This window comes from Crocuta crocuta, unplaced genomic scaffold (assembly GCF_008692635.1).
Source record: "Crocuta crocuta isolate KB4526 unplaced genomic scaffold, BGI_CrCroc_1.0 scaffold180, whole genome shotgun sequence".
Lineage (NCBI taxonomy): Eukaryota > Metazoa > Chordata > Mammalia > Carnivora > Hyaenidae > Crocuta > Crocuta crocuta.
The window spans coordinates 6,163,094-6,187,583 of record NW_027527549.1 but is presented as its reverse complement, the minus strand read 5'-3'; the positions used below and the strand labels follow the sequence as shown (position 1 = coordinate 6,187,583).

Sequence of the window (24,490 nt, the reverse complement as noted above, 5' to 3'; positions counted from 1 at the left end):
ATAACCAATTTGCATGCCTTAACAGGGTTGTTGTAGGGATCAGATGAGGTCATTTGTATGAAAATGTTTTGAAACTATGGTATTTTTATTGTAGCATTGTCTTATTTAGCAGGACTGAGAGTTGGGAGCTGACTGTCTGATTTGTTTGGCCAGTGTTCACATTAGTCTTACAATACTTGTAGGTTTGGGTGAGGGCACATAGATGGAAGCCAGCTAAAAAATCCCTGCCCAGTAGACGCTGAGACATTAATCCTAAATGCATGTTGCCAAGTCAGTACCACTCCATCTGTAGGGAGAGCAGATGCTCGTTACTCTCATTTAACTGGAAGGACACTGGCCAGCCAACTAACTTAGCTATGACTGACTACTTTTCTGAAATTCACATCATTAGAGTTACTCCTTGAGGGTAAGATATTGTATTGTATTGGAGGTTACTTTCTGTGGAGTTGGAAGGGCACATATAGAAGCCCACTTCTGTACAGATTTATGAACTTTTCTACTTAATTAAAAAACCGTATCACATGAGGTGGAGGATACTTGATTCACTTGACATTTTTAATATAAAGTATTTGAAACTCTCTATGGTAATTGATATTTAGGCTTATAGTCAAAGTGATTATAATGCTATTCTCGATGAGGTAATGTGTGCTTTGGTAGGGAGGAGGAGAAATGTTATTTAATCACCAACACTACACTAATAACCACATTTGCTTAAATCCTTTGTGCTTTTCCTTGAACTCAGGGTTACTTGCTCTAATACAGGTTACTTGCTCTAATACCGGTTTTCCAAAGGACTTAATCCTGTTAATGTGATGAGGTGATGGTGGGAAGGACATTCCCACTGGGCCTGGAGTGGTGTAACTGGTAAAACTCCCTTTCTAAATCCCTCTTGTTCTACATGAATATCACTCCCATGTCCCCGAAGTGGAATGAATTTTTACTAAGGAGATTATTTTAAGAGAGATAAACAAAAGAGATGAAAATATCTTCTCTGCCAGGTCTTCCTGACCTTAGAAAGCTAGAATAAACTATCATTTTGCAGATTTTATTTTTGTCTTCTTTTGTGGGAAATTAGGGACTTGTTTATGTTCTCTTGGAAGGAGATAGAAAACTGGCCTATTCCCTCAACACTTTGGCTTTGAAAACATTTTTCAAACATTCACCATATGCTTAACATCATATATGGGTTGAAGCTAGGTAGAACAGACATGGTGAGATATTGTTCAGTCCAAAATCCGTCTTTTACTGGAACGCCCTTGGGCTGCCTGGCAGGAAGAATGGCAGCAAAGTAGATGGAATGGGTTGCAGGTTAGGGAATCTGCTTTTTTTTTTTTTTTAAATTCCTCTAGGAATTTATGATTCATTTATAAGAGTTGAGGAAGACTGGGTTCCAGAAAGCCAACACCCCTTGTACAATTTACCTCCCCCCCTCGATTTTAATGTAATATATTGAGGTTTACATTATTTCTGTAGCTCTCCTGAGAACTCTGGACCAAAGCTGAAAACAAGAGAAGTTTCTTTGCCTCTCTAGAACTAAGAAAACCTTCATGAAGGCAACATAAATTTCGGGTGTGCCAAATCAAGTGTTGCTGCAAATGGAGAAATCTAGGTTTCCTTCCTTTTTTAAAAACAAACATGGAAATCTCAAGTTCTGATATGATCATTTAATGTAGACAACATTTTCTGTCTTTACTGCCTTTCTTTGGGCACCCACAGCGACAACTGGATGAACAAGAATGGCCATGACCATTTGTACACCAGATTGTGGCTGTCCGTGTGCTGGGCTGTTTTTATTAACATGACCGCAATAACTCCATAGATACCTAAGTAATCTTAGAGATAAATTCTTACTTATACTCACAGTAAAGAAAAAATATGAGCAGTTGTGTGTCGGAGGAGAAGGAATTTAAAGAGGGCTTGATTGAACAATGAAATTATCAGCTCTTCAGATATCTTTAAGTGTACATTATTGTTACTTTTTTTCTGTCGACCTGGGGCCCAAGTTACATTGATGTGAGTTGACATTCATCTGTGTTTGAAGAAACAAGTGAAAAGAAAGGAGCGATTGAAAATAAAACTAAATAAAAAATAAAGTATGGTGCTATATTACATTTTTTTCCCCTCAGTAGTCAACAAAGATTTGATATTTTCCTAGTGTCTGCCTTCCTCTATTCCAAGGTTGTTGTCCCAGACATCTTCCCTGGAAATGGGAACGATATACATTTACCAGCTCCAGATTTAGACATTTTCCTCACCATGCTGGTTTCTGTGCTTATCTGGAATATTCTGGGTAGGACCTTTTGAGCTCTTGGGTTTAGACAGTTCTTGGTGATATGTGCAGGAGTTTTGAGTTGAATATTGTCCACAGGTGAGTAGTGTTCGGTTTTGGATGAAGATGTGGAACCTCCGTCACCCAGATAATCATGTAGAAATAACCAAGTGTTGCGATCTGAGCTTCTTTTTTTTTTTTTTTTTTTTTACAAATAGTTTATTGTCAAGTTGGTTTCCATATAACACCCCGTGCTTATCCCCACAAGTGCCCCTCTCCGTGCCCATCCTTCCCTCCCCCCCCAACATCCATCAGTCCTCAGTTTTTGTCAGCATTCAAGAGTCTCTCATGATCTGCAGGCCCTGGCTTCAAAACAGTTTGCTTCACATGTCGTAGTGCTTTATGCTGAACTCAGACTTTGTCACACGGTGATGGTTTATGGTGTTCTGGTGACTTGATTCTTGGGAGTACCTTCACTGCTACACCCAAAGTTTTTAAAAAAGGCTGTGGAAGGGATACCCATGAAGAAATGTGGGGCTGTTTCTGGATTTTCCCCATTCGGTTTTGGAAATTCTCCATGATTTTATATAATGTAACAATCTCAGGTTTTTCCATTTTTATATTTAACATAATTTTGTTCTCTACCTCTAAATTAACAAACAATAGAAATTGCTCCTTTTAAAAAGCTTTGTGAACAATTTAAGCTAAAAGAGCACTTTGTTTCTCTTGGGTGGGTAGCAAGAAGATTATATATATTTATAAAATTCTTTTCCAGGGTACTTAAAAGCATGTATTTAAAATTAAGAGTTTTTTTTTTTTTAAGAGTTTAAAGAACTTTTTTTTTAATTTTTATTTATTTATTTTTTAGCAAATAGTTTATTGTCAAATTGGTTTCCACATAACACCCAGTTATGTAAAATTAATAGCTTTTAAAAAAATGAAGCTTTACTTAACAAAATAGTCTTTTAAAGTCTTTAAAAAGGGAGCATTTACTAAAAGCACAGGAAATTGGTGACAGGCTGAATTTGTTTCTGATAGCAGAACAGATATAGATCATAGAATAGAGGAGGTAATAGAAGATATAAGATGATGGAATAATACCTCAGATTGGCCTTTTTTGACCACTATATATCACTATATATAAATATAGAGTGGTCAATAGTATAGAATAATTTAACTTCTAGATTTGATAGAGCTTCTTTTCCCCCTTTGGGTTTTATTATACTGAGAACCTGAACCTTTTGGCTATATAAATCCTGTAATTATTTTGATCAGTGTCATTTTCCAAAGGGTTAGATGCTCATATTGAAGAAATGCACCAGGGCTACTTTGGATTAGATTGGTGCTTATTTCTCTGTGGATGTGTACTAGTGAATCTACTCTTGGGGAAAATGGTACCATATAATGAAAACATATGATCTTAGCTTGCCATTCACTTGGAAATATTTATTACTGTTTTCTGCACTTGCTGTTTAAATGTAAATTACTTTGGCTGCTGTTCAACCCATTTAAATTAATTCATTTTTTTAACTTTATTTATTTTGGGAGGGAGGGAGATGGACAGAGAGGGAGAAAGATAGAATCCCAAGCAGGCTTTGCACTGTCAGCACAGAGCCTGACTTGGGGGCTCGGTTCAATGTGAGATCATGACCAGAGCTGACACCAAGAGTCAGATGCTCAACTGACTGAGCCACCTAGGTGCCCCTTAAATCAATTCTTAACCATAATACACATAGATTCATGGGGAAGAGTGGGGGAGGATGTATCTTTAATTCATGTAAATTTTAAGGCAGGAACTTCCAAATATATTTTAGTTTTGTGAAGATTATAAAAGTGTAGTTCCACTTTCTCAACTTCTCATCCCTGTTAAAGGCCAGGAAATTTGAACCATTATTTCCTTCTCATTTTACTTTTCTGCTTATACAAAATGAAATCAGAATTATTAGGCACAGTCACATTTGGGATCACTATACTTATTAAAATTGAAGCCTTAGAACATTTTAAACACAAATTGGTTGTTGACTTTGTAACTAGGTTTTGTGTTAAAGATAGTTCATTGAATATCTTATGAGTATTAACCATACCTGCTTACGGTTCTGGCACTGGGCTAGGTCCCGGGCATGCAAGGATGAGCTAGTCATGGTCACCATCTTAGGGAATTTGCAGAGAGATGAGGGAGAGAGACAGGTGAGCCAGCACTTTTAAAAAACTTGGCCTAGGATGTAGTGGGAGCACAGAGGAGGGACATCTGAATCAGACTGGAGGGTCTCTGAGGGCTTAAGGAAGGTATTCTTTTATCTGTGATTTGAAATATAGGTAGGAGTAAGCTAAATGGATAAGGAAGAAAAGGAGGTGAAGTATTTTCCAAGTGAAAGAATGCACAGGTGATTATTAACAATTTGGCCACATCTGATTTATAAATATATTTTTATGATTATTCATTTTATTTAAATCATAAATTAAAATTTTTCTGCAGTCTTTGAGAAGACAAAAATAAAAAAGGAAATAACACAGTGCATAGTATATGTCAATATAACACAGCAAATATTGATGGATTTTGGTTTTTGCAGTAAATCCAATAGTATAAAATAGATAAAATAGGGATTTTTAAAATCAAAGATTATCCTAGATTCATCAATTCATTAGGGTGGTTATCTTTATAAAATGAAAATTACATTACTAATTACTAATGTCAAAAACACCCTTATGTAATTTATTTATTAAAAATTTTTTAACGTATATTCATTTTTGAGAGACAGAGACAGAGCATGAGTTGGGGAGGGACGGAGAGAGAGGGAGACTCAGAGTCTGAAGCAGGCTCCAGGCTCTGAGCTGTCAGCACAGAGCCTGACGTGGGGCTCGACCCACAATGTGAGATCATGACCTGAGCTGAAATTGGATGATTAACTGACTGAGCCACCCAGGCTCAGTTATGTAATTTATAACTTCAGTTTTTGTTGGTTATATTTTCTTAAATCAAGATATACCTGTTTTTGAAAAGTAGTAATATTTTGCTGTGAACTCTAGCCTAAGCCTTAATCTCTATGGGTCTGGTATCAGCATCTCTTAAATAGGAAACACAGTTTCTATTAAATTATATCTGTAAAGGACCTAGAAATCCTTGTAACACTATCAGGAAGATAAAAACTGGTATCTTCCTTGTTGTATTTATTTGCCTTTTAATCAAGATGAATTTCGAGGAGGAAGACAGATGTTTCTCTACTTTGTTTGTATTTAAATGCACCACTTGGGATTTGAAGCTTCTGCACTTCTATTTGTTTGGATTTTTTTTTTTCATGGCTTGATCCCAGAAAATGGAATAAAAAGTTAGTGGAAGTTTGTTGTTTGAAATCACAGGGTGCTATGAGAATTTTTGCAAATCCCTGATGTCTCTTTGTCTGCCCTCAATTCTCCTACTTTTGGTAATAATGCAAGGAGGCATTTTAGAAAACTTTGCTTTGTTCATTTTACCGAGTCTCTTCCAGACACCATGTGTCTGAAGAAGCAGCAGTGAGCTGTAGCCAAGGTCTTAGGGCATAAACACAGAGGACTTCTCTCTCAAATGCTGGTGCTCAAAATTTGCATAAACGTTGAAGAGAAAATTAAAAAGTCCCTGTCTACCTTCTATTCACATATTGGAGGAACCCCACCCACTGAAGATATTAAAACGGCTTTTGAGTGAGCAGTGGATATAAACACAAACAGATACCACACTGAAGACCAACGGAGCAGAATATGGAGGAAACCATGTGAGATAGACAACAGAGGCTTATTTGAAGAGGCTGCAAAGCAACAAGTAATGCCAGTTCACAGCGATTACATGTTAATGCAACCAGTGAAACACACTGAAGGCTGCTCGGATTACAGCTGGCTGGGGTGCAGACCCAATTACTCATGTTAGAGATCCGTAAAACAAAGGGAGGCTTTTAACCCAATGATACGTAGCTGGCATGATACTGAAAAGCCCTGGAAAACCTAGGCAGACACCTGGACGAAATTTTAAGGAAGATTTCATCAAGTCAGGATACCTTGGGCTAGTCCCTAAATGGGCAAATTCCTGAAGCCCTGGAACTGGTTAAAATCGATGACAGCTTATCCTGTTTTTTGCAATATTTATAGACAAATAGGGCCAATAAACTTCAGTAGATACTGGAACCTTATCTGGACCGAGTTACACAGTGCTAAACAACAAGGGTTTGGGTTGTATTTCTTAGCAGCTCTTTTTGGAGTGGCCTTGCGATTGATATGAAGAGGGTCTGCTAAAGATATATAGTCAAAACAATTTCTCTTTTGTTTATATTTATCTTAGAGTCATTTGGGTAGATCACATTCTCTTTGCCCCTACCCCTAACTTCCCTTCATTAGATTGTGTGGACTGTAAGGACAGGAATTGTTTAATTTTTGTTTGATTTCCATGCAATGCCTAGTGAAAGGCCATGCTCATAGTGAGTTCTTCAACAAATGTTAATAGAAATGTATTAAAATTGAAAGACTTTTTTGCTCATATATAATGTGTACCTTTAGCAAGTGGCTTCTTATTCCTAGAGTGCTACCCCCTCCCTTCTTTTAAAGCAGTGACCTCTGTTGTTGTTGTTTATAGTAGTTCAGTATGTCTTTTCCTAGACTGTTATTGATGACAACTGGGAAGAATTTATTCCACCTAATGATATTACATCCTAAATTGCCTAGGGCTCTTATATTCTTCTAGATTTCCCAATATGTTTAAACTGGGGTTTGATTGATATAACATTTCCCTAAAGGCACCATTTATCATGCATTTAGTTACCAGGAATTTAAGTACCTACTATGTGAGCTAGGTTTTTTTTGAGCTCTTACTATGTATCAGGCATTGTATGAGGTTGTTTAATTTTTTTAATGTTTTTATTTATTTCTGAGAGAGAGAGAGAGAGAGGCAATGTGAACAGGGGAGGGTCAGAGAGAGAGGGAGACAGAATCCGAAGCAGGCTCCAGGCTCTGAGCTAGCTGTCAGCACAGAGCCCGACGCGGGGCTTGAACCCACAAACCGTGAGATCATGACCAGAGCTGAAGTCGGTTGCTCAACCGACTGAGCCACCCAGACACCCCTGTTTGAGGTTGTTTAAATGATTAATTCAGTTAACTCTTACCAGGGCTCTGAGAGATGATTTTATAGTGAAGAAACTGAAGCACAAAGAGGATACAGAGATGGGTAGTAGATGGTGGAGCCAGGAGCCAAACCAGTTGCTGGTGCATTTAACTCTATTGCCTCAAATAGAGAAGAAGAAATGTATTCTATCATCTAGGAACTTAAACATGGAAAAGCAGAGAGAGAAGACAGCCTGGAATTAAGGGTAAACTGTGAGTGAGTTATGAGTGTCTTAAGAGTCAGAAGCTATGAGGGAGAGAGAAGGTGGGCTGGGCCTCGGAGGAATGAGTAGAACGTAGATGGTGGAGGGAAGTGGCAGCAGAGGAATCTGAGAAGCAGGTGCAGGCCTGGAACTGAGGCAGTGGTGATCTGCTCCAGGGAGGGACTGCGTTTATTGTGGTGGGGGAGGGTGCTGGGCAGGTAAGGTGGGCTGCAGTCTTGAAAGCGAGCCTGAGGGTTTAGACTGGAAGAAGTAAGAAATGGCCAGTCCCTGGAAGAAGTATGAACCATGGCATTGTGTGAAGGTACTGCATAGACCTCCGTGGGTTCTTCTGAAGCCAGAGAGTAAGTTCTGAGAATTGAGTAGAACTGAAAGCCAATGTAGATTAGAGTGTTGGACCAACCCAAGTGGGGCTTCTGGGAGATTGGATGAGGTTAGAATAAAATTCTTACCACTTTTGGGGAGCTAAGAAAATGGATGTCTTCAACCTATTCTAAAAAGGGATGACTTGAATATGTTTATATAAATAAAGAAAAAGAAAACCCTTCACTCACTGGAATATTTTACAATCAAGACTGTTTTCAAACACAAATCTGATGGTGTCATTTTCCTTGCTTAAAGTCAAGCAGTACTTACCTTCACACTTAGACTGGAAACCGGAGTCTAACCCCTGCCTGCCTCCTATCCCTCCCTGCCTTGCTGAATAGCTGCTAGCCGCCTGCACCTGGAATATCTGTCTCATGCCCATCTCACGGCCTTTCTCTGTTTGGGCTTATTCTTTCCCACAACTTCGTGGTTCTTGTTCATTTAAATCTTGGCTCAAAGATACCTTCTGAGAAAGGCCTTTCTTTCCTAGTCACCCTGTCCAGCCTTTGTGGTTATTCTGTCTCCCAAATCTGGGTTCTGTTTCCAACAGAATCTATCACTTACCACTGTCTGAAATGACATTATTTATTTATTCACTTATTATCTATCTTTCTCTTTTCATGGGGACAGGGCTTTATTCTGTTAACCGTGGAATCCCTGACATTAGGGCCAGCATCTCATAGAGCAGATGCTTTGTAAGTATGTTTTCAGTATTAGAAGCCTAGTCTCCAAATACATTGCCCAGAAAATGTGTGGAAATTAGAAATTGGTTTCTAGATTTTGTGTCACATTGCCAAGTGATGGAATGATAAAATTGAAATCTACTGCTTTTCTTTGTTTTTACCCCTTTTGGGGGGGAGGAAGGAATGCGCACGCGCGCGCGCGCACACACACACACACACACACACACGCAGTGTATGAGATGGATTTCAGTCAGCAGTATGATCACCAGGGCTTAAGATGAAAATTTGGGGAAAAGTTACCCTTTTTGTGAGTGACTCATTTCTCTGAGTCTACTAAAACATCCATTTAAGCATCTGTGCTGTAAATGGGGTATGATTGAGCACTTTGTTTTTTACTCTACAAATACAAAGGTGCTTTCTTTCTTTTTTCCTTTCAATTTTTTAAAATGTTTATTTATTTCTGAGAGAGAGAGAGAGATAGACAGCGTGAGCAGGGGATGGTCAGAGAGAGAGGGAGATACAGAATCTGAAACAGGCTCCAGGCTCTGAGCTGGCAGTCAGCATAGAGCCTGATGCGGGGCTTGAACCCACGATCCGTGAGATCATTACCTGAGCTGAAGTCGGAGGCTTAACCAACTGAGCCACCCAGGTGCCCCACAAAGGCGCTTTCAGTTTCACTGTTAAATTTAAATATTTTACACTGGAAGAAGAGCAAATTGAATTTTGAAATGAGATCTTTCCTGGTCACACTGCAACTTTTTCAAGTTATAAAAGTTTTAACCTCTCTTTGAATGGCTCATGATTACACTATTCATTTACAAACTACTCCTGAGCAAAGTAATGAATCTCAAATTTTAATTTATTTTTCTTTTGTCAATTCAGGCACTATATTACTGTCTAGATTATCTAAGACTTCCAGTTAATTATATATATAGTCTTAGAGGATTCCTTAAAGTGGCCTTAGTTGTTCTCAGAGTATGATTCCTCAGACTTGTAACGTCAACATCACTGGGGAATTGTTAGGAATGCAAATGCCCAGGCCCCCTCTAGATCTCCCCAATCTGAAACTGTGGGGGTGGGGTCCAGCAGGCCCTCCAGTTGACTCTGATGCACACTTTGAGCACTGTGGCTTAGTACATGTTAAAGGGTCAAGGTAGTGTGATCCTAAAGATTAGCCAAATGGCATTAATTATTAGCCCTGTGAGCCCACCTCCTTTTTGGTCATTGGATTTGATTGGTTCGCTAAGGCTAGGCTGTAAAGTTATTTGCTAGATGGATTGCCACATATTGACTTTGGGTTGTTTGTATTTCTCCGAACCTGTCACTAATGATTTGCCAGGACACTTAATAGGAACAGACTGTAATTTTTTTGCACCCATGGCTTTCTGAGTCATGGGTGGCTAGGTCCTTAATGTCCGTCTGCATCGATTTCTGCAGGTACCAGGCATGCCATTCACATACTTTTTTAATGAGGGAGGTGTCACTGTTGGATTGCAGGAGACCTTCAGAAGCATTTAGTCCATGCCAGTGTAGTTTACAGGTAGGGAAATTGAGCCCCCGTGAGGTTGCGCTGTGCTCGCAGTCGTACAGCGGGCTAGTGCTGGAGGCAGGGTTTCACATCTCCAGTCTCCCCTGCTCTGGTCTCCCCTGCGCCAGGACTCCTTGCAGGGGGAAGGCAGGCCTGCAGCTAAGCCCGCTCCCCGCCTCCAGGACATTCCTTTCCTACTGACAGGTTTCTTTTTTATTTAAAGAAAAAAAGCAAATAGAAAAAAGTCAGGAAGTTCTCATTGAAACTAATAAAAGTGTCTAAAGAGAATGAAAAAAGCAGTTTGAGAACTTTGGTATGGAGGAAATAACCTGACATTAACTGTTTTAATTATAGTTGTAGCATCGGCCTTATCAGTGTGGGAAGAGGGAGCATTTGAGCCCTACAGGGAAGTGGGATATGGACAACAAGATGAGCCTCTTCCTGAATCTGCCTGTTCAGGCTGCAGCTTAGAGACTGTATGATTCCAGCAGCTGTCACAGAAATAGGGCTGGACTCACTAAGAGACCTGAGTCCCAGGCCCATCACTGCCACAGGCTAGTGGTGTGATGCTCCACGTGGAGGTCACCTAACCTCCTTGGCCTTCACTTTCTAGTAAATGGGTGTAATAATACCTATCCTGCCTATCCGGAGAAGAAAAATGTCAGAGTGGGAAGCAGTGTATCACTGTAGTTAAGAGCACAAACTCTCTTGTAGGATCTAGACTCCCTAGGTTCAAATTCTGTCTCTTTAACTCACTGGTGTGGCGGTAGGCAGGTGACTTACCCTTGTGTGGAACTGTTATAATGAGACTAACTGCTTCATAGGATTGTAGGGAACATTGTATTAGTCTGTGTAAATGCTGAAAATAGTATCTGATATTTAGTAAGTGCAGTATGTTAGCTGCTATGCTTATTAACTATTTTTGAAATATTAGTATTTTAAGGGATGAGATTTCTATAAACATGTCCTCAAATGGTTCCATCACTTGGTAACGGTACTGGGAAAAATCGAGGGCTCTTGCTCGGTCATTGTTCATGGAGGAGATGTTGTACCATGCAGCTTGTGCCTGTTCTCACCACGAAAAAGAGGCTGATTCTGATGCCCAAGCAGGGCAGGCCTACAGCCTCTGATACTGAGCAGTTTATCCATAGAGTGGTATGGCTGGAGGGAACTCAGAGGTGGAAACTTCTCAGGTTTGCTTTCAGTGTTTATAACCATCCTAGGAAATGGACATCCTAATAATTTTCCAGGAAAAGTTCACTAACTTCAGTTTTGTTTTTTGTTTAGCTAGATTGCTTTCTGTCTTGCCTTTTCAATTGTTATTAGGATTCTTGATAAGGGTTTTGGGGATCAAAATTCCAACTCTATAAGCTAAACAATCAAGGTATTTAGTTAACCAGCAAGTGAGTAGTAGACTTTGGTAGCCTCCCTTCTCTTCTGGCTGAAATCAGTGAAAGTTTCTACTGTTACTGTTTCTTTCTTTTTTTTTTTTTTTTTAATGTTTTCTTTCTTTCTGAGAGAGAGAGAGAGAAAGAGACAGTGTGAGCAGGGGAGGGTCAGAGAGAGAGGGAGACACAGAATCTGAAACAGGCTCCAGGCTCTGAGCCGGCAGTCAGCAGAGCCCGATGCGGGGCTCGAACCCATGAACCGTGAGATCATGACCTGAGCCAAAGTCGGAGGCTTAACTGACTGAGTCACCAAGGCACCCCATATTACTGTTTATTTCTGATAGTCTGTTTTGGGGAGGGATTGCGGTCGTGAAGCGCCTTTTCATTGCCTTATAAAAGAACTGGAATTTATGAATTTGAGAATTATTGTTTTATCTGGATGTACAAAATCAACTTTTCATTTTCCTTACTTTGACCCCCCCCCGCCTCCTCTATAATCTGTATTCGTGGCCTATTCCCCATCTTTGTGTGAGCCCGTTAAGGCTAGAGATTACGTTTTATTCATTTTTTATGTATTCCATTTCCCCCTTTTCTCTGGATCCTAATATTGTGTCTTGTATATGCTAGGCTCTTGATTACAGTTTGTTCAATGAGTATTGTTGATATTTCTGTTACGTATTAAAAGTTTTACTCTTTTAAAACTTCACTCGAAGTCTTAAGTAATTCATTAATATAATGGTGACCTGGTATCTACCCAGATCTTTCTAACTATTCATTGATGAGTCCTTATGTATCCAAATTTCAAGGTGCTCATGGCATGTCATGGGTGTTAGAGCCTTAATTTTCTTAATATCTTTAGAGGATAGAGGCACAGATTAATTAAGAGCATCATTCAAGACTACAAAACAGTTATTTAAAAAAAAATTTTTTTTTAATGTTTTATTTATTTCTAGGAGAGAGAGAGAGACAGTGTGAGCAGGGGAGGGTCAGAGAGAGAGGGAGTCACAGACTCTGAAACAGGCTCCAGGCTCTGAGCTGGCAGTCAGCACAGAGCCCAACGCGGGGCTCGAACCCACGAACCGCGAGATCATGACCTAAGCGAAAGTCGGACGCTTAACCGACTAAGCCACCCAGGCGCCCCAAGACTACAAAACAGTTATTGTAGGAAGAGACTCCTAGGATGAGCTTCCATGCTTCTCTGACCCCAGAAGCCAAAGGACAACACAAAACACAGCAAGCAAAAAATAAAACCTGTAAAGGGAAATCCAGATCGGGTTGGATATAGGAATGGATGTTGACCTAGATTGGGTAACATTTCTTTGCTGTCTGAGGGTTATGATTAGTGACTAATTTCTAATGTGCATTTGTTTTTATTTTTAGCATTGCAGTGTCGGGACAGCTATGAGCCCTGTGTAAATAAAGGAATATGTGTCACCTACCACAATGGTACAGGGTACTGCAAGTAAGTTTTTCTCTGTTGTTTTTCTTTTTATATATTTTATTTTTCCTCAATAGAACACTGGATAAGATTTGGTCCTACCAATTCTATTTTTAATACTTCTGTGAAATGTTACTGGTTCTCTGACTTTTCTGATGTAACTTTTGTGGGCAGTGAGGATGGAAGGATGTGGATGTCAGATAAATGGTTAACAAGAACTTATTATCTCATCGTTATCTTCTTCATTATGAAAAAGACTTTTCAGTGAGTGGCTAGTTAATATATATTGGGTACATTCCTAGAATCGCTCCTCAGTTATGATCTTGTTTTTAAGTCAAACCACAATAGACACTAGCTTTAATTCTGCTAGTGTAAGTGACTATTACAGCCATGCAAGACTTTTTTTTCTGGTGTAAAAAAGTCCAGTTCAGAAAGAGAGGCTGTGGGAAAGATGCATCCACACCTGTAGGGATAGAACGGGAAGCAGGCGCCGTGGACACTGCCACTGCAGGGATTTAAAAGAGTGAGAGTCAGGATTGGACTAGGGAGTATGGGCTACTTTCTCAGGAGCAGTTTTTCTTTTTTCTTCATTCACCTAGTTTATGCTTTTTGTTGATTTGAGGAGGCCTTTGGGATTATCTCGTAAATAGCTCCTCTTGGTTTCCTGTGGACCCTATTTTTCCTTCTAGTTCATTTGAAAATTTTTGACAGGAGCATGTATTCTTTCTATTTATATAATGGGAAATAAGATTTGATAATAGGACTTTTCTTTAACACTTTTATGGGGTGTATTTTTGTTCTGTGCTTTGATAGCAGTACTTGCTTGATAAGCATTTTAAATGAGTTTATCCAACATGTTTTTATTTCTTCTCTGGATATTTAATTGAATGCCACAAATATAATAATGGCATTTGTTCGAATCAAGTCCATTCTGACAGTATGATCTAAGTTCTTCAATGTTATAGAAGAGAATTTTTGCAGGTCAGGAAAGATGCTCTTCACCAGAGTGACAATATTTTAAGCCGTGATGACAGTAAAGTTTAACCATAGGTTGGTTGGATTGGAATAAAGACAATACTGGAAATGAAATTTTTTATGTAACTGATAATGAGCTACTCACCTCGTTTTTCTAGCTGGAAAACAAAAAACAGAAACAGAAATGTGATGTAGTCTCCTCTCAGAATGGTGTCACAACTAGAGATAATGAAGGGGAGGAACTTAATAGCTTAGAACTGGTCACCAAAGTCTTCAGGCCCTTTTTGGCACATGGTGTCTTAGTTACTTGCTCTGTTCTATTATTCACCTTTCTTGTGGCAGTTAACCCGCTACATTATGATCATTTGTGGATGTGTTCGTTTCTCCTACTAGATTGCAACGTCCCTGTCTTATGCATTTTTGTATAGTTACTGCCTGATAGAGTGCCTGGTATGCAGCTAGAGCTTAACAATGTATTTCATGAACTAAAAGGTGCTCAATAGATATCATCATTCACATATTTTTAAAATCCATGTCTTAAATTTAAGAAGGCACTGGTCCTCTCCTCTGAGAATTTTATTTGCTTCACACAACACCAGGATGGTAGTACTGGTATTGGGAGGCACTTTAGTTCTATTTGGAGAAATTCAAGTTGGCGACTTAGGGGGAATTTCAAATAGGCTCTAAGTGTTGGCCTATGTATTGGTGGTCTGACATGGGGGAGAGAGACTAGTCCCTCAGCACTTACCAGGAGAGGACACTAAGAGTCACTTTTGGGAGACAAGAGATTTGTGGGATGACATAGTTGCCCCCGGTTTCTAGAAGAAGCACTGCTAGGGAACAGGGAACTTACTTTGTGGTTGACAAAAATGGAGCTGCATGTGTTCTGTCCCTGGATGCTTGGTATTTGCTGATGGGCTAGGCTGCTTATGGTTATAGTTCTAGGAAGGTCTCTCAGATGTCCTCCAAACCTGTGTGAGGGAAACCAGCCCCCTGAGAAGGGAGAGTAAGGGAGAAAATGGTTGAAGCTGTTCTTTTGGGAGACCAGTATGAACAAGAAAACTTGTAAGAAGAGAGTACTTCTCTACATTGGTAGATATTATAGATGGAGAGTAGATAGTATTTCTCTACATACTAGCGTCGTCAGGACTGACCGTGTCAACCTAAGTGGACAGAAGAAAAGCAAGAACGGTATCAGGGAGGCCAAGTCAGTCGTCTCTGCAAGTGCCACAGAATGTTAAGCAGCATTTTAAGCAAAAGTAACATTTGGGACGCTTGGGTATCTCAGTTGGTTAAGTCAACTGACTCTTGATTTTGGCTTAGGTCATAATCTTATGGTTCGTGAGTTCAAGCCCTGCATTGGGCTCCACGCTGACAGTGCAGAGCCTGTTTGGGATTCTCTCTCTCTGTCTCTGTCTCTCTCTCCCTGTGCCCCTCCCCAGTTCGTGCATTCTCTCTCTCTGTGTCTCAAAGTAAATAAAGTTAAAAAAAATAACACTACTTAGCAGACTTTTCATTGTATCTTTACCAACTTTGCTTTTTTCCTTGGGGAAGGAAGGTAATCTAGCTTGTTCAGTAAATATTATTTTCCCAAAATGGTAAATGGATGTTAGAACACTTAGAAGTTCTATAAAAATTACATCAGACATGCAAGGCATATGATTATCTTTTTATTCATGAGATTGCTTAGTGGATTAGGAAAAGAAAGTTGAAGCCAAATGCTTTTTACAAGAGGGTGGGGGACGGGAATTAATGAAAATGTTTTAAAGTAGAAGGTATCTGACCATCTGTTTAAAGAGCATAATGCTACTGATTCAGCTAAAATATAATGGTTGTTTATAGAAATTATAGAAATCCTTGATAATATCACATTGACGGATGAGGATAAGTACTTTTAAAGATTAGTTTTGTACACAGCTCAACTGTTTTTTCTCACTGTTAGGAGCCTAGGCACTCTATCAGTCTGTGATTCCGCTGGGGTGCCAAACAAGGAGAAGCTGTGTAATCCGGCATAAAACTCAATTATTGCTCTTAAGTAGTCATTGTCAGATCTTAATAAAGCCCTCTCACTACAGAGAAATAAGTAATTTTATTCTCTCCCTTGTCCTACTGGGAGGTATAAATATATAATTAAGTTTGGCTGTCATTAATCACTTTCAGGTTGTTTGTCTCAGGCTTTCATATATAAATCATTCCAAATCCCCATTTGATTGAAAATCATGGGTAACTCAAGTTCACTAGAATGTTGGGGGAGGGTAAGGGTGTGATTTGTAAAGTTTACAAAATGTGCACTTTTAAAAGCATATTCATCATAGTTATTTGCAGTCCTTGTCTGTCATTTCTTAACATCTGGATTGTCTTTGGGTGTGTTTGTATTAACAGCTCTTTCTCTTGACTTCAGATACCATTTCACTTTACTTCTCATTTACAGTAGTATTTGTTGTTTACTAGACTTTGTCAGTGATGCATTTAAAAGTTTATCTTCCCCAGAGATTAGTGAGTTTTGTTTTATCGGGCAGTTGCATTACTGGAAGATCACCTTGATCCTGTGAAGGCTTGGTCTTAGGCCTTGCTCTGGCCCATCTGTTCTGCCTTTAGTCTGACAGTGTAAGTCTTAGTCCTGGGGTGTGGTCCTTGCTCCCTAGGTATGACCCCTCAAGGGGCTCGATGGGAAGTGAGGTGCTTGCTAAGCCCAGTGTTTCCCAAAACTTTCTAATTTAGTAGGACTTGATTCAAACTTCTGACTCCCCAGAACCATGTTCCGCCTTCTAGCCTTCCAGCTCTTGCTTTCCTCTGGGTTCCTAAGTACCTTGTGCAGGCACAGTTAGGAATCGTTTCAGGATTTAAGTGGAGTTGTATGCATATCTTATGGCTACCCACTCTGTGGTACTGTCTTTTCCAGGGTTTCTCCTCAAATTCTAGTTTCTCTGGTAGTTCCAAATACCTTTGACTCCCCAGCTCAGTAAGACTTCCATTTTCTGCTTGCATTCTGTTCCTCTTGTGCTGCCTGGATTGAGGGATACCTTCAAGGGAAAGGCTATATAAAGGTAGGTTTCATATAGTTTGCTTTTCTTTTTTTCTGAGACTCAAATCCCTCCCAGTTTCTGCCTACTTTTGATTACTCTCTGGTGCCTTTAATACATTGTCCACACTATCTAATTATTGTGAGCAAGAGAGTCGATCTGATATAATTATTCTACCATTATTTTTAATGATAAAAATTATCATGATAAAGGACTCTTACAAAAATTTCTACATACCACTTAGGAGGTAACTAGCACAGTGTTTATAAAACACTGGAAAGTCACCATGAGTTACATAGGTACCAGTGGATGGGCGATTGCATTTGAGAATCTCTGCTTTTTGCCAAAATACCTAACTAGAAACTACATTTTAAAGTAAATCATTATAAATATAAAATGTTATAAAGTACAACTTTGTTTCACAATTTACTTCAAATTGGTCTACTGGCTGTAAGAAACATTAAACATTAACAACTAACAGTTTCCCTTGCCAGGATTAGGGCTAATGTTGCAGGCCTCCTAAAGCCATCTAAGAAAACTAGAGCCACTGCCTTCTTTGTCCTCTTGATATGTTTCTATATAGTCAGGGGAGAATAGAGATATGTGGAACCTTCCAGAGCCTGGCTTGTTGTAGAGGAGGCACTATCGATATCTGTTGTGGTGGTGTTCTAGAAAGGCATTTTCATAAGTCATGGCTGACTCAACATTTTCCCTTTTCACTCACCTGTTAGTGCATTCAGTGCTGTTCAGGGCAATGTCAGATCAAAGAGATACACTGGGAAAAATATCAACTGTTAAATCACTTTCTGTTTCTTCTCTGCAGAACCTAGTTCTGCCAAGAAGATTCCTTCAAGTGGGGTGCCCTGTTTAGGAGAACATCATATATACAGTTTTTCTGGCAGATGCTAGCAGAAGTCTGGCCACATTTCTATAGTTCTTTTATCTTTACCATAAAATGAAAAATACTGTCTTTTGCTTACTAAATACCTTTCACAGAGTAATATTTTTTAAATGTGATGCTTAAAGAGATATTAATTCAAGAGTTACTTCTTTATTGTATGCTGTTTATATATACCACATATAACAGATAGCTGAAGTCTGTGGTAGTGGTTGCAAGTAATCGATAGTTCTCAAATTATTTCACACTCTTTGGAAAGTCATAAAATAATTATCAATTCATTAACCTGGACTTCTTAAAGAGGCACAGAATGAGTCTTACTAGACTGTTGCAAAGTGAATTGTGAAATGACTGACCACAATGAACAGAGCAGAAACTGCCAGTGACTGGTAGGGCTGAGACTAGGGTAAGGTGAGTGAGGGATTCATCTCAGGCATAAAATTAAAGAGGGTATCAGAAAACCCAGTTACCAAGATAAATAATATTTAATGCAGTAATTCAGAATATCAGAATTAATGCAAATAGTTGTGGGTTCATTTCTGGGCTTTCTGTTCTGTTCCATTGACCTATTGATCCATAGTCTATTTTTTGTACCAGTACCTACTGTTTTGATGACTACAGCTTTGACATTTAACTTGAAGTCTGGAACCTTGATGCCTCCAGCTTTGCTTTGCTTTTCAAGATTACTTTGGCTATTTGGGGTCTTTTGTGGTTCCATAAAAATTTTATAATTGTTTCTTTTAGTTCTGTAAAAAAATGCTATTGGTATTTTGATAGGGATTACATTAAATGTGTAGTAGACTGCTTTGGGTAATATAGACATTTTAACAGTATTTGCTCTTCCAATCTATGAACATGGAATGTCTTTCCATTTCTTTGTGTCATCTTCAATTTCTTTTCATGAGTGTTTTATGGTTTGCAGAGTACAGATCTTTCACCTCTTTGGTAAGGTTTATTCCTAAGTATTTTATTATTTTTGGTGCAATTGTAAATGGGATTATTTCCTTAATTTCTTTTTCCACTGGTTCATTATTGGTGTATAAAAATGCACTAGATTTCTGTACATTGATTTCATAGCCTGCAACTTTACTGAATTTGTTTATCAGTTCTCACAGATTTTTTTTGGTGGAGTCTTTTGGGTTTTCCATATATAGTATCATGTCATCTGCATATAGTGAAAGTTTTACTTCTTCCTTACCAGTTTGGATGCCTTTTATTTCCTTTTGTTGTCTCATTGCTGTGGCTACAGCTTTCCAGTACAATGTTGAATAAAAGTGGTGAGAGTGGACACCCTTGTCTTGTTACTGAATTTAGGGGAAAAGCTCTCAGTTTTCCTCCCTTACGGCTGATGTGAGCTGTGACTTTTTCTTAGATGGCCATTATCATGTTGAAGTTCATTCCCTCTAAACCTACTTTGTTAAGGACTTTTACCATGAATAGTTAAGGACTTTTATCATGAATAGATGCTGTACTTTGTCAGGTGCTTTTTCCGCATCTAATGAAATAATTGTGTGGTTCTTATCCTTTCTCTTATTGATATGATGTATCATATTGATTGATTTGTGGATTTTGCACCACCGTTGCAAATCAGGTATAAATCCCAGTTGATCATGGTAAATTATTTTTTTAAATGTATTGTTGGATTTGGTTTGTTAGTACAGGATTTTGTTGGGAATTTTTGTACATAATACTAGAGTATCGTATCTGCTTGTAGCTCTATGAGTATGCATGGGCCAGCTAATGCTGTTTTTCTGAGAAGTGGCCTTTGACTTGAAAGCCCAGTGCAATTACCACAGATGAAATATGAGAAGAAGGCAGTGAATGCGGGGATAGAGGATATTATCTATTAAAATGCTCTTTAGTAGAGAAAACTGAATTTAAAAACTTGAAACTTCTCTTCTTTTACTTAATGGAAAATTAACAAGTCCAGATGGATTTTATGTAGCTGTGAAAACGAGACAGGTCAGATTCAACGACTTCTGATAAATGTTGCTGCCAGCCCAAAAGTCACAAGTTGTTAAGCATAGTGCCTTATATATTTGCATAGTGAGTTACAGATGTATAGATGTATGTCCTGGTTACAGATGTATAGATGTATGTCCTGGGAGGTTTTCCTTATTTAGGACTTGAGATCTGGACCCTTTAACAGTACCCTTCCTAAGCAATTCTTCTTATTAACACTGTGTGTTTGAAAAACCCTTTAACAAATATATTAGGTGTCCCTGAGGAATTTTTTATAAAGTAAGTCGATTATCAGCATCTTATAATACAGAACAACAATTCCCATCCTCTTTTCAACTGATCTTTATTCTTTATGTTGGAACATTTATAAACTTTGGTGTTAGGTAAAGAAGTAGGAGAAGGTGGTTCTTAGACTCTGCCTTTATGTATGTATTCTTTTGCCTCTCTTGGGTAACTGCCAAAGTTAAATCAACTAATTTTGGCCTACAAACCTGGCATGAATGGATGTGAGGGTAGCTAGGCTTCTTTCAACACAGTCCCGAAGTTGATCACAATCCTCTGTAAAGTTCCTTTCTTATTGTTCTATTGTGGCATGTCAGCACCATTAATTTCATGTAGGAATTCTTTTCTCCCCTTTTTTTAATGCCTAAACGGGATGAGAAATATTTTTCTTCCAGGATCTGGAGTAGCTTAATTAAATCCTTCATTTTAAATTTTGGCTATCTTTCATCGAGGCTAGCAAGATTGAATACAGAGTGGTGGAGATATCAGAATGTGATAAAAATGTAATTATCTAAAAATTCCCAAATACTTTTTTCCTCATTAAGCTAACATGAATGTGTGGCCGTGAAGGAGGTTTTCATTAAGTGTTCTTCTCAACATCTTGTAGCTAGGAATAAAATTTGGTGTCTCCTCCACCCACACTGTTGGTGTGTGTATGTGTGTGTGTATATATATGTGTGGCTTGCAAGTTTTTTGTTTTCATATTTGTCTTAGTTGTGTTTTACTTTCCATTTTGATGTGAGGTAAATTATAGTTTCTCTGGGGCTTCCCAGAGTTTTTTATATTCTGTCTATCTATTGTCAGTTATCTTTACTAGCACGTCATCCTCTGTGTCCAAAAATGTCTTACTGATTTTTATACTGATGTCTTCAGCTTTCCCATATTATCTCAATTACCTTCTGTTTAAAATGGTCCTCTCCTAAGCAAACTGTTACTTAGATCTTTATGAAAAGGGTCTTATGAAAGAAAGGTGAAGACAAAAACTAATAAGGCACTATTTCAGTGACAGGTGGTATTACGCAGTGAACACATCCAACTAGAACATCATACCCGTTTTTTTTTTCCTCCACATAAGTATGAGGAGAAGGTAGATGGTAGTGAGAAAATAACCTGATTTGGATTTATGTAGGATAGTGGCATTTAGGGTACTGAATCTATATAGGTTCAAGCCACTCCTATACTTACTATATCTATAATCCTGTATCCTGAATAATGAAAGTCAGAAAGACTGAAGCACTGTAGGATTCTTACTCTTTGTACCAGTCAGCTCAGACTTCTGTAATAAACTATTGTAGCCTGGGTGGCTTAATCAACAGACATTTATTTCTGACAGTTCTAGAGGCTGAGATGTCTCCGATCAAGGTGCTGACAGACTGTGTTCCCTGTGAGGACCTTCTCCCTGGTCTGCAGATGACCACCTTCTTGCTATCAGTATTTTCAGTTGGTGGGGAGAGAAAGCTCTGGTCCCTTCATCCCCTTATGTGGGCACTAATCCCATCTTGAGGACCCCACCCTCATGATTTCATCACCCAATAACTTGCCAAGGCGCTACCTCCCAACCATCATATTGGGGATTAGCATTTCACTGTATGAATTTTGGGCAGATGCAAACATTCAGTTCATAGCACTCTTCAAAGAAAAGTTTAATCTTCATCAAACGAGTATTTACTGAGCTGGCTACTCTGATTGAGCACTAGGTATTGTGAACAGACATAAAAGCCCAAGGGCCCAAGAGGCCTGTGCTCTCTGACTTATTTACAAGTATAAAATATCTCAGGAGTGTCTGCTAATGAATGTTACATTTCTGTCACATAAAAGACGGTGGCAGTCCTCTGACTCCTTGCCATCTTGTTAGGGAGATGAGGCATACATAGGTGTATAAAATACAATAGTCTGTAACTGCCCGATGTATCAGCACAGATTAGAGGAACCATGGAGATTCAGACAAGGGAGCAACTACTACAGGACAAAAGGTTAAAATCAGAGGATTTTTAGTGGATCACTTAGATTATAAATTGAGAATATTGACAGTACCCCAGGAGGTGGGTAGTAGAAAGATGGAAATAGAGAAACTGAGGAGACCTGAAGGGCTGTTGTTTCCTGGAATAATCATTACCAATATATTCATCATTTTGCTATTTAAAGAAATTCTTTTTAAGTTTATTAATTTTGAGAGAGAGAGAGAGAGCGAGCACGAGCAGGGAAGAGGCAGAGAGAGAGGGAGAAAGAGGATCCCAACCAGACTCCATGCTGTCAGCAGAGAGCCTGACACAGAGCTCAAACCAACAAACCATGAGATCATGACCTGTGCCGAAATCAAGAGTTGGATGCTTAACTGACTGAGCTACCCAGGTGCCCCTAAAAATTTCTTTATTTTAGAGAGAGAGAGAGCACGCATAAGCAGGGGAGAGGAGCAGAGGGAGGAAGCGGGGGGGGGGAGTGAGAACAAATGAACATTAAGTGGGCTCCATGCCTAGCGCAGAGCCTAATGTGGGGCTCGATCCTATAACACTGAAATCCTGATCTGAGCCAAAATCAAGACTCAGACACTCAACCAACTGAGGTACTAGGTACCCCCATCATTTTGTTCTTAATGACATAATTTAAAACTTTTCTACTTCTCGGTTGCTCTCTTCTGTCTATATTGTGTGTGAGGTTTTACTAAACCAGTATGTGGATTCATCTGGCTTCACAGTGACAGATAACTGATTTAAAAAATCATCCCTTGGGGCGTCTGGGTGGCTCAGTTGGTTAAGCACCGACTTCAGCTCAGGTCATGATCTCATGGCTCGTGGGTTCAAGCCCCGCATCAGGCTCTGTGCTGACGGCTAGCTCAGAGCCTGAGCCTGCTTCATATTCTGTGTCTCCCTCTTTCTCTGACCCTCCCCCGCTCATGCTGTTTCTCTCTCTCAGAAATAAATAAAACATTAACAGTTATTTAAAAAAATTATCCCTTTAACACATGTCGGCATGAATGCTTGAAGATAGTGTCTAGAGTGAGGAGTGGAGGGGAAGACCAGGGGACAGGAAGGGAGGGCAGCTGGGAGCAATCACCTCCCCCGCCACCCCCCGCCCCGAACTTTTGAGTCTTGACTTGATTTTTTTTAGCTGCTTCCAGAACAGAGCAATCAGGTAGGCTTGTGAACATCATTTACAAGGAAATTTGGAATCCAAGAATCTCTGAAGCAAGGAAAAGAATGGATTAAGTTAGGTGAGTGATGGAAAAGCAGACATGAAGAATGGGGTCAGTTTTCACATACAGCATAGGGCATTCTTCAGGTTGAGAATTCAGGTATCCTAGCCTTAGACCTCTTCTGTGCAACATTTCATTGGCCTGCTTTATCTAGTCCATTTCAGAGATCCAGAGTAAGCAAGCATCTGTTAGCCAAATCTTTGGTTAGCCCAAATTAGCTCATGTCCTTTACTGCTTGTTTCCTCTGATTATATAGTACATATCCAAACCCTCAATTATCCAGAATAAACCAGGGCTGCCTATTCTGTGTGGAAAACATTTGACAATGGTTATGATTCTTTTGCCTAGACCATAGCCATTTAACTGCCTCTCCCTTTAAGATTTTGAAATGTCTGTTCTTGTGTAAGCCAGGCACATCTCCTTGGTGAATTATTTTACTGGGCCCCTCTTGAAACCTCAGTCATCCTGAAAAATACCTCAGGAAACTCTTTGGCTTTAATTTTTTTGTCTTACTCCTATTTATACATAATATTTGTGGTATCTGATTTTCTGTTTCATATTGTTAAAACTCGTGGCCTTGAATTTCTGGGTCACTCTTAAAAAATGGGCAGAACTTGATTACTAATGAAATGTTGACTCATTTCCTTCTAGGCAAAGGCTGATACTGTCAGAGTTCATAATTAGTCTTCACAGAAGCAATCTCTTTAATTATGGGATATCACTTATTCTTTCTTAAATTTTATAAGAATTAATGAGAGCATCATGAGCTAGGAAAAGGATTAAGATAGGCATTTATGTTGTGTTGACAGGATATATAAAAATAGTGTTTGGAAAAAGGCCCTACATGAATTTAAACATGAGTTTATTCACTGCAAGTTTAAATTTGGAGCAGATCTTCCCAGACCATTGTTTTATATACCCATCAGTCATTTGTGGCCTTGTCAAATTTATCAGCAGGTCAGATTCCATAAGGAGACTTGCAAGGTCTACCACCATTCTAGTCTAAAGAAAATAGGCTCTTATGTTCTGGTCACTGGTTTTGGAGAGGATGGTAAGGTGTTCCTTTCCCTTTTGGGTTCAGGATTCTTATTTATTCTTTGCATCTTGTTTAAGTGTATTTTTCTTTGCTTCTTTATGCTT

At 39.0% G+C, this 24,490-nt stretch overlaps 1 protein-coding gene across 1 annotated transcript in view; it reads left to right on the top strand.

The window, feature by feature from the left end:
• NOTCH2 (notch receptor 2) overlaps positions 1 to 24,490 on the top strand; it is a 164,965-nt gene that overhangs the window by 28,083 nt on the left and 112,392 nt on the right. The window contains exon 2 of the mRNA XM_077767584.1: positions 12,960 to 13,041. Coding sequence (XP_077623710.1) covers positions 12,960 to 13,041 — 82 coding nt within the window. The remainder of the gene's footprint in view (positions 1 to 12,959; positions 13,042 to 24,490) is intronic.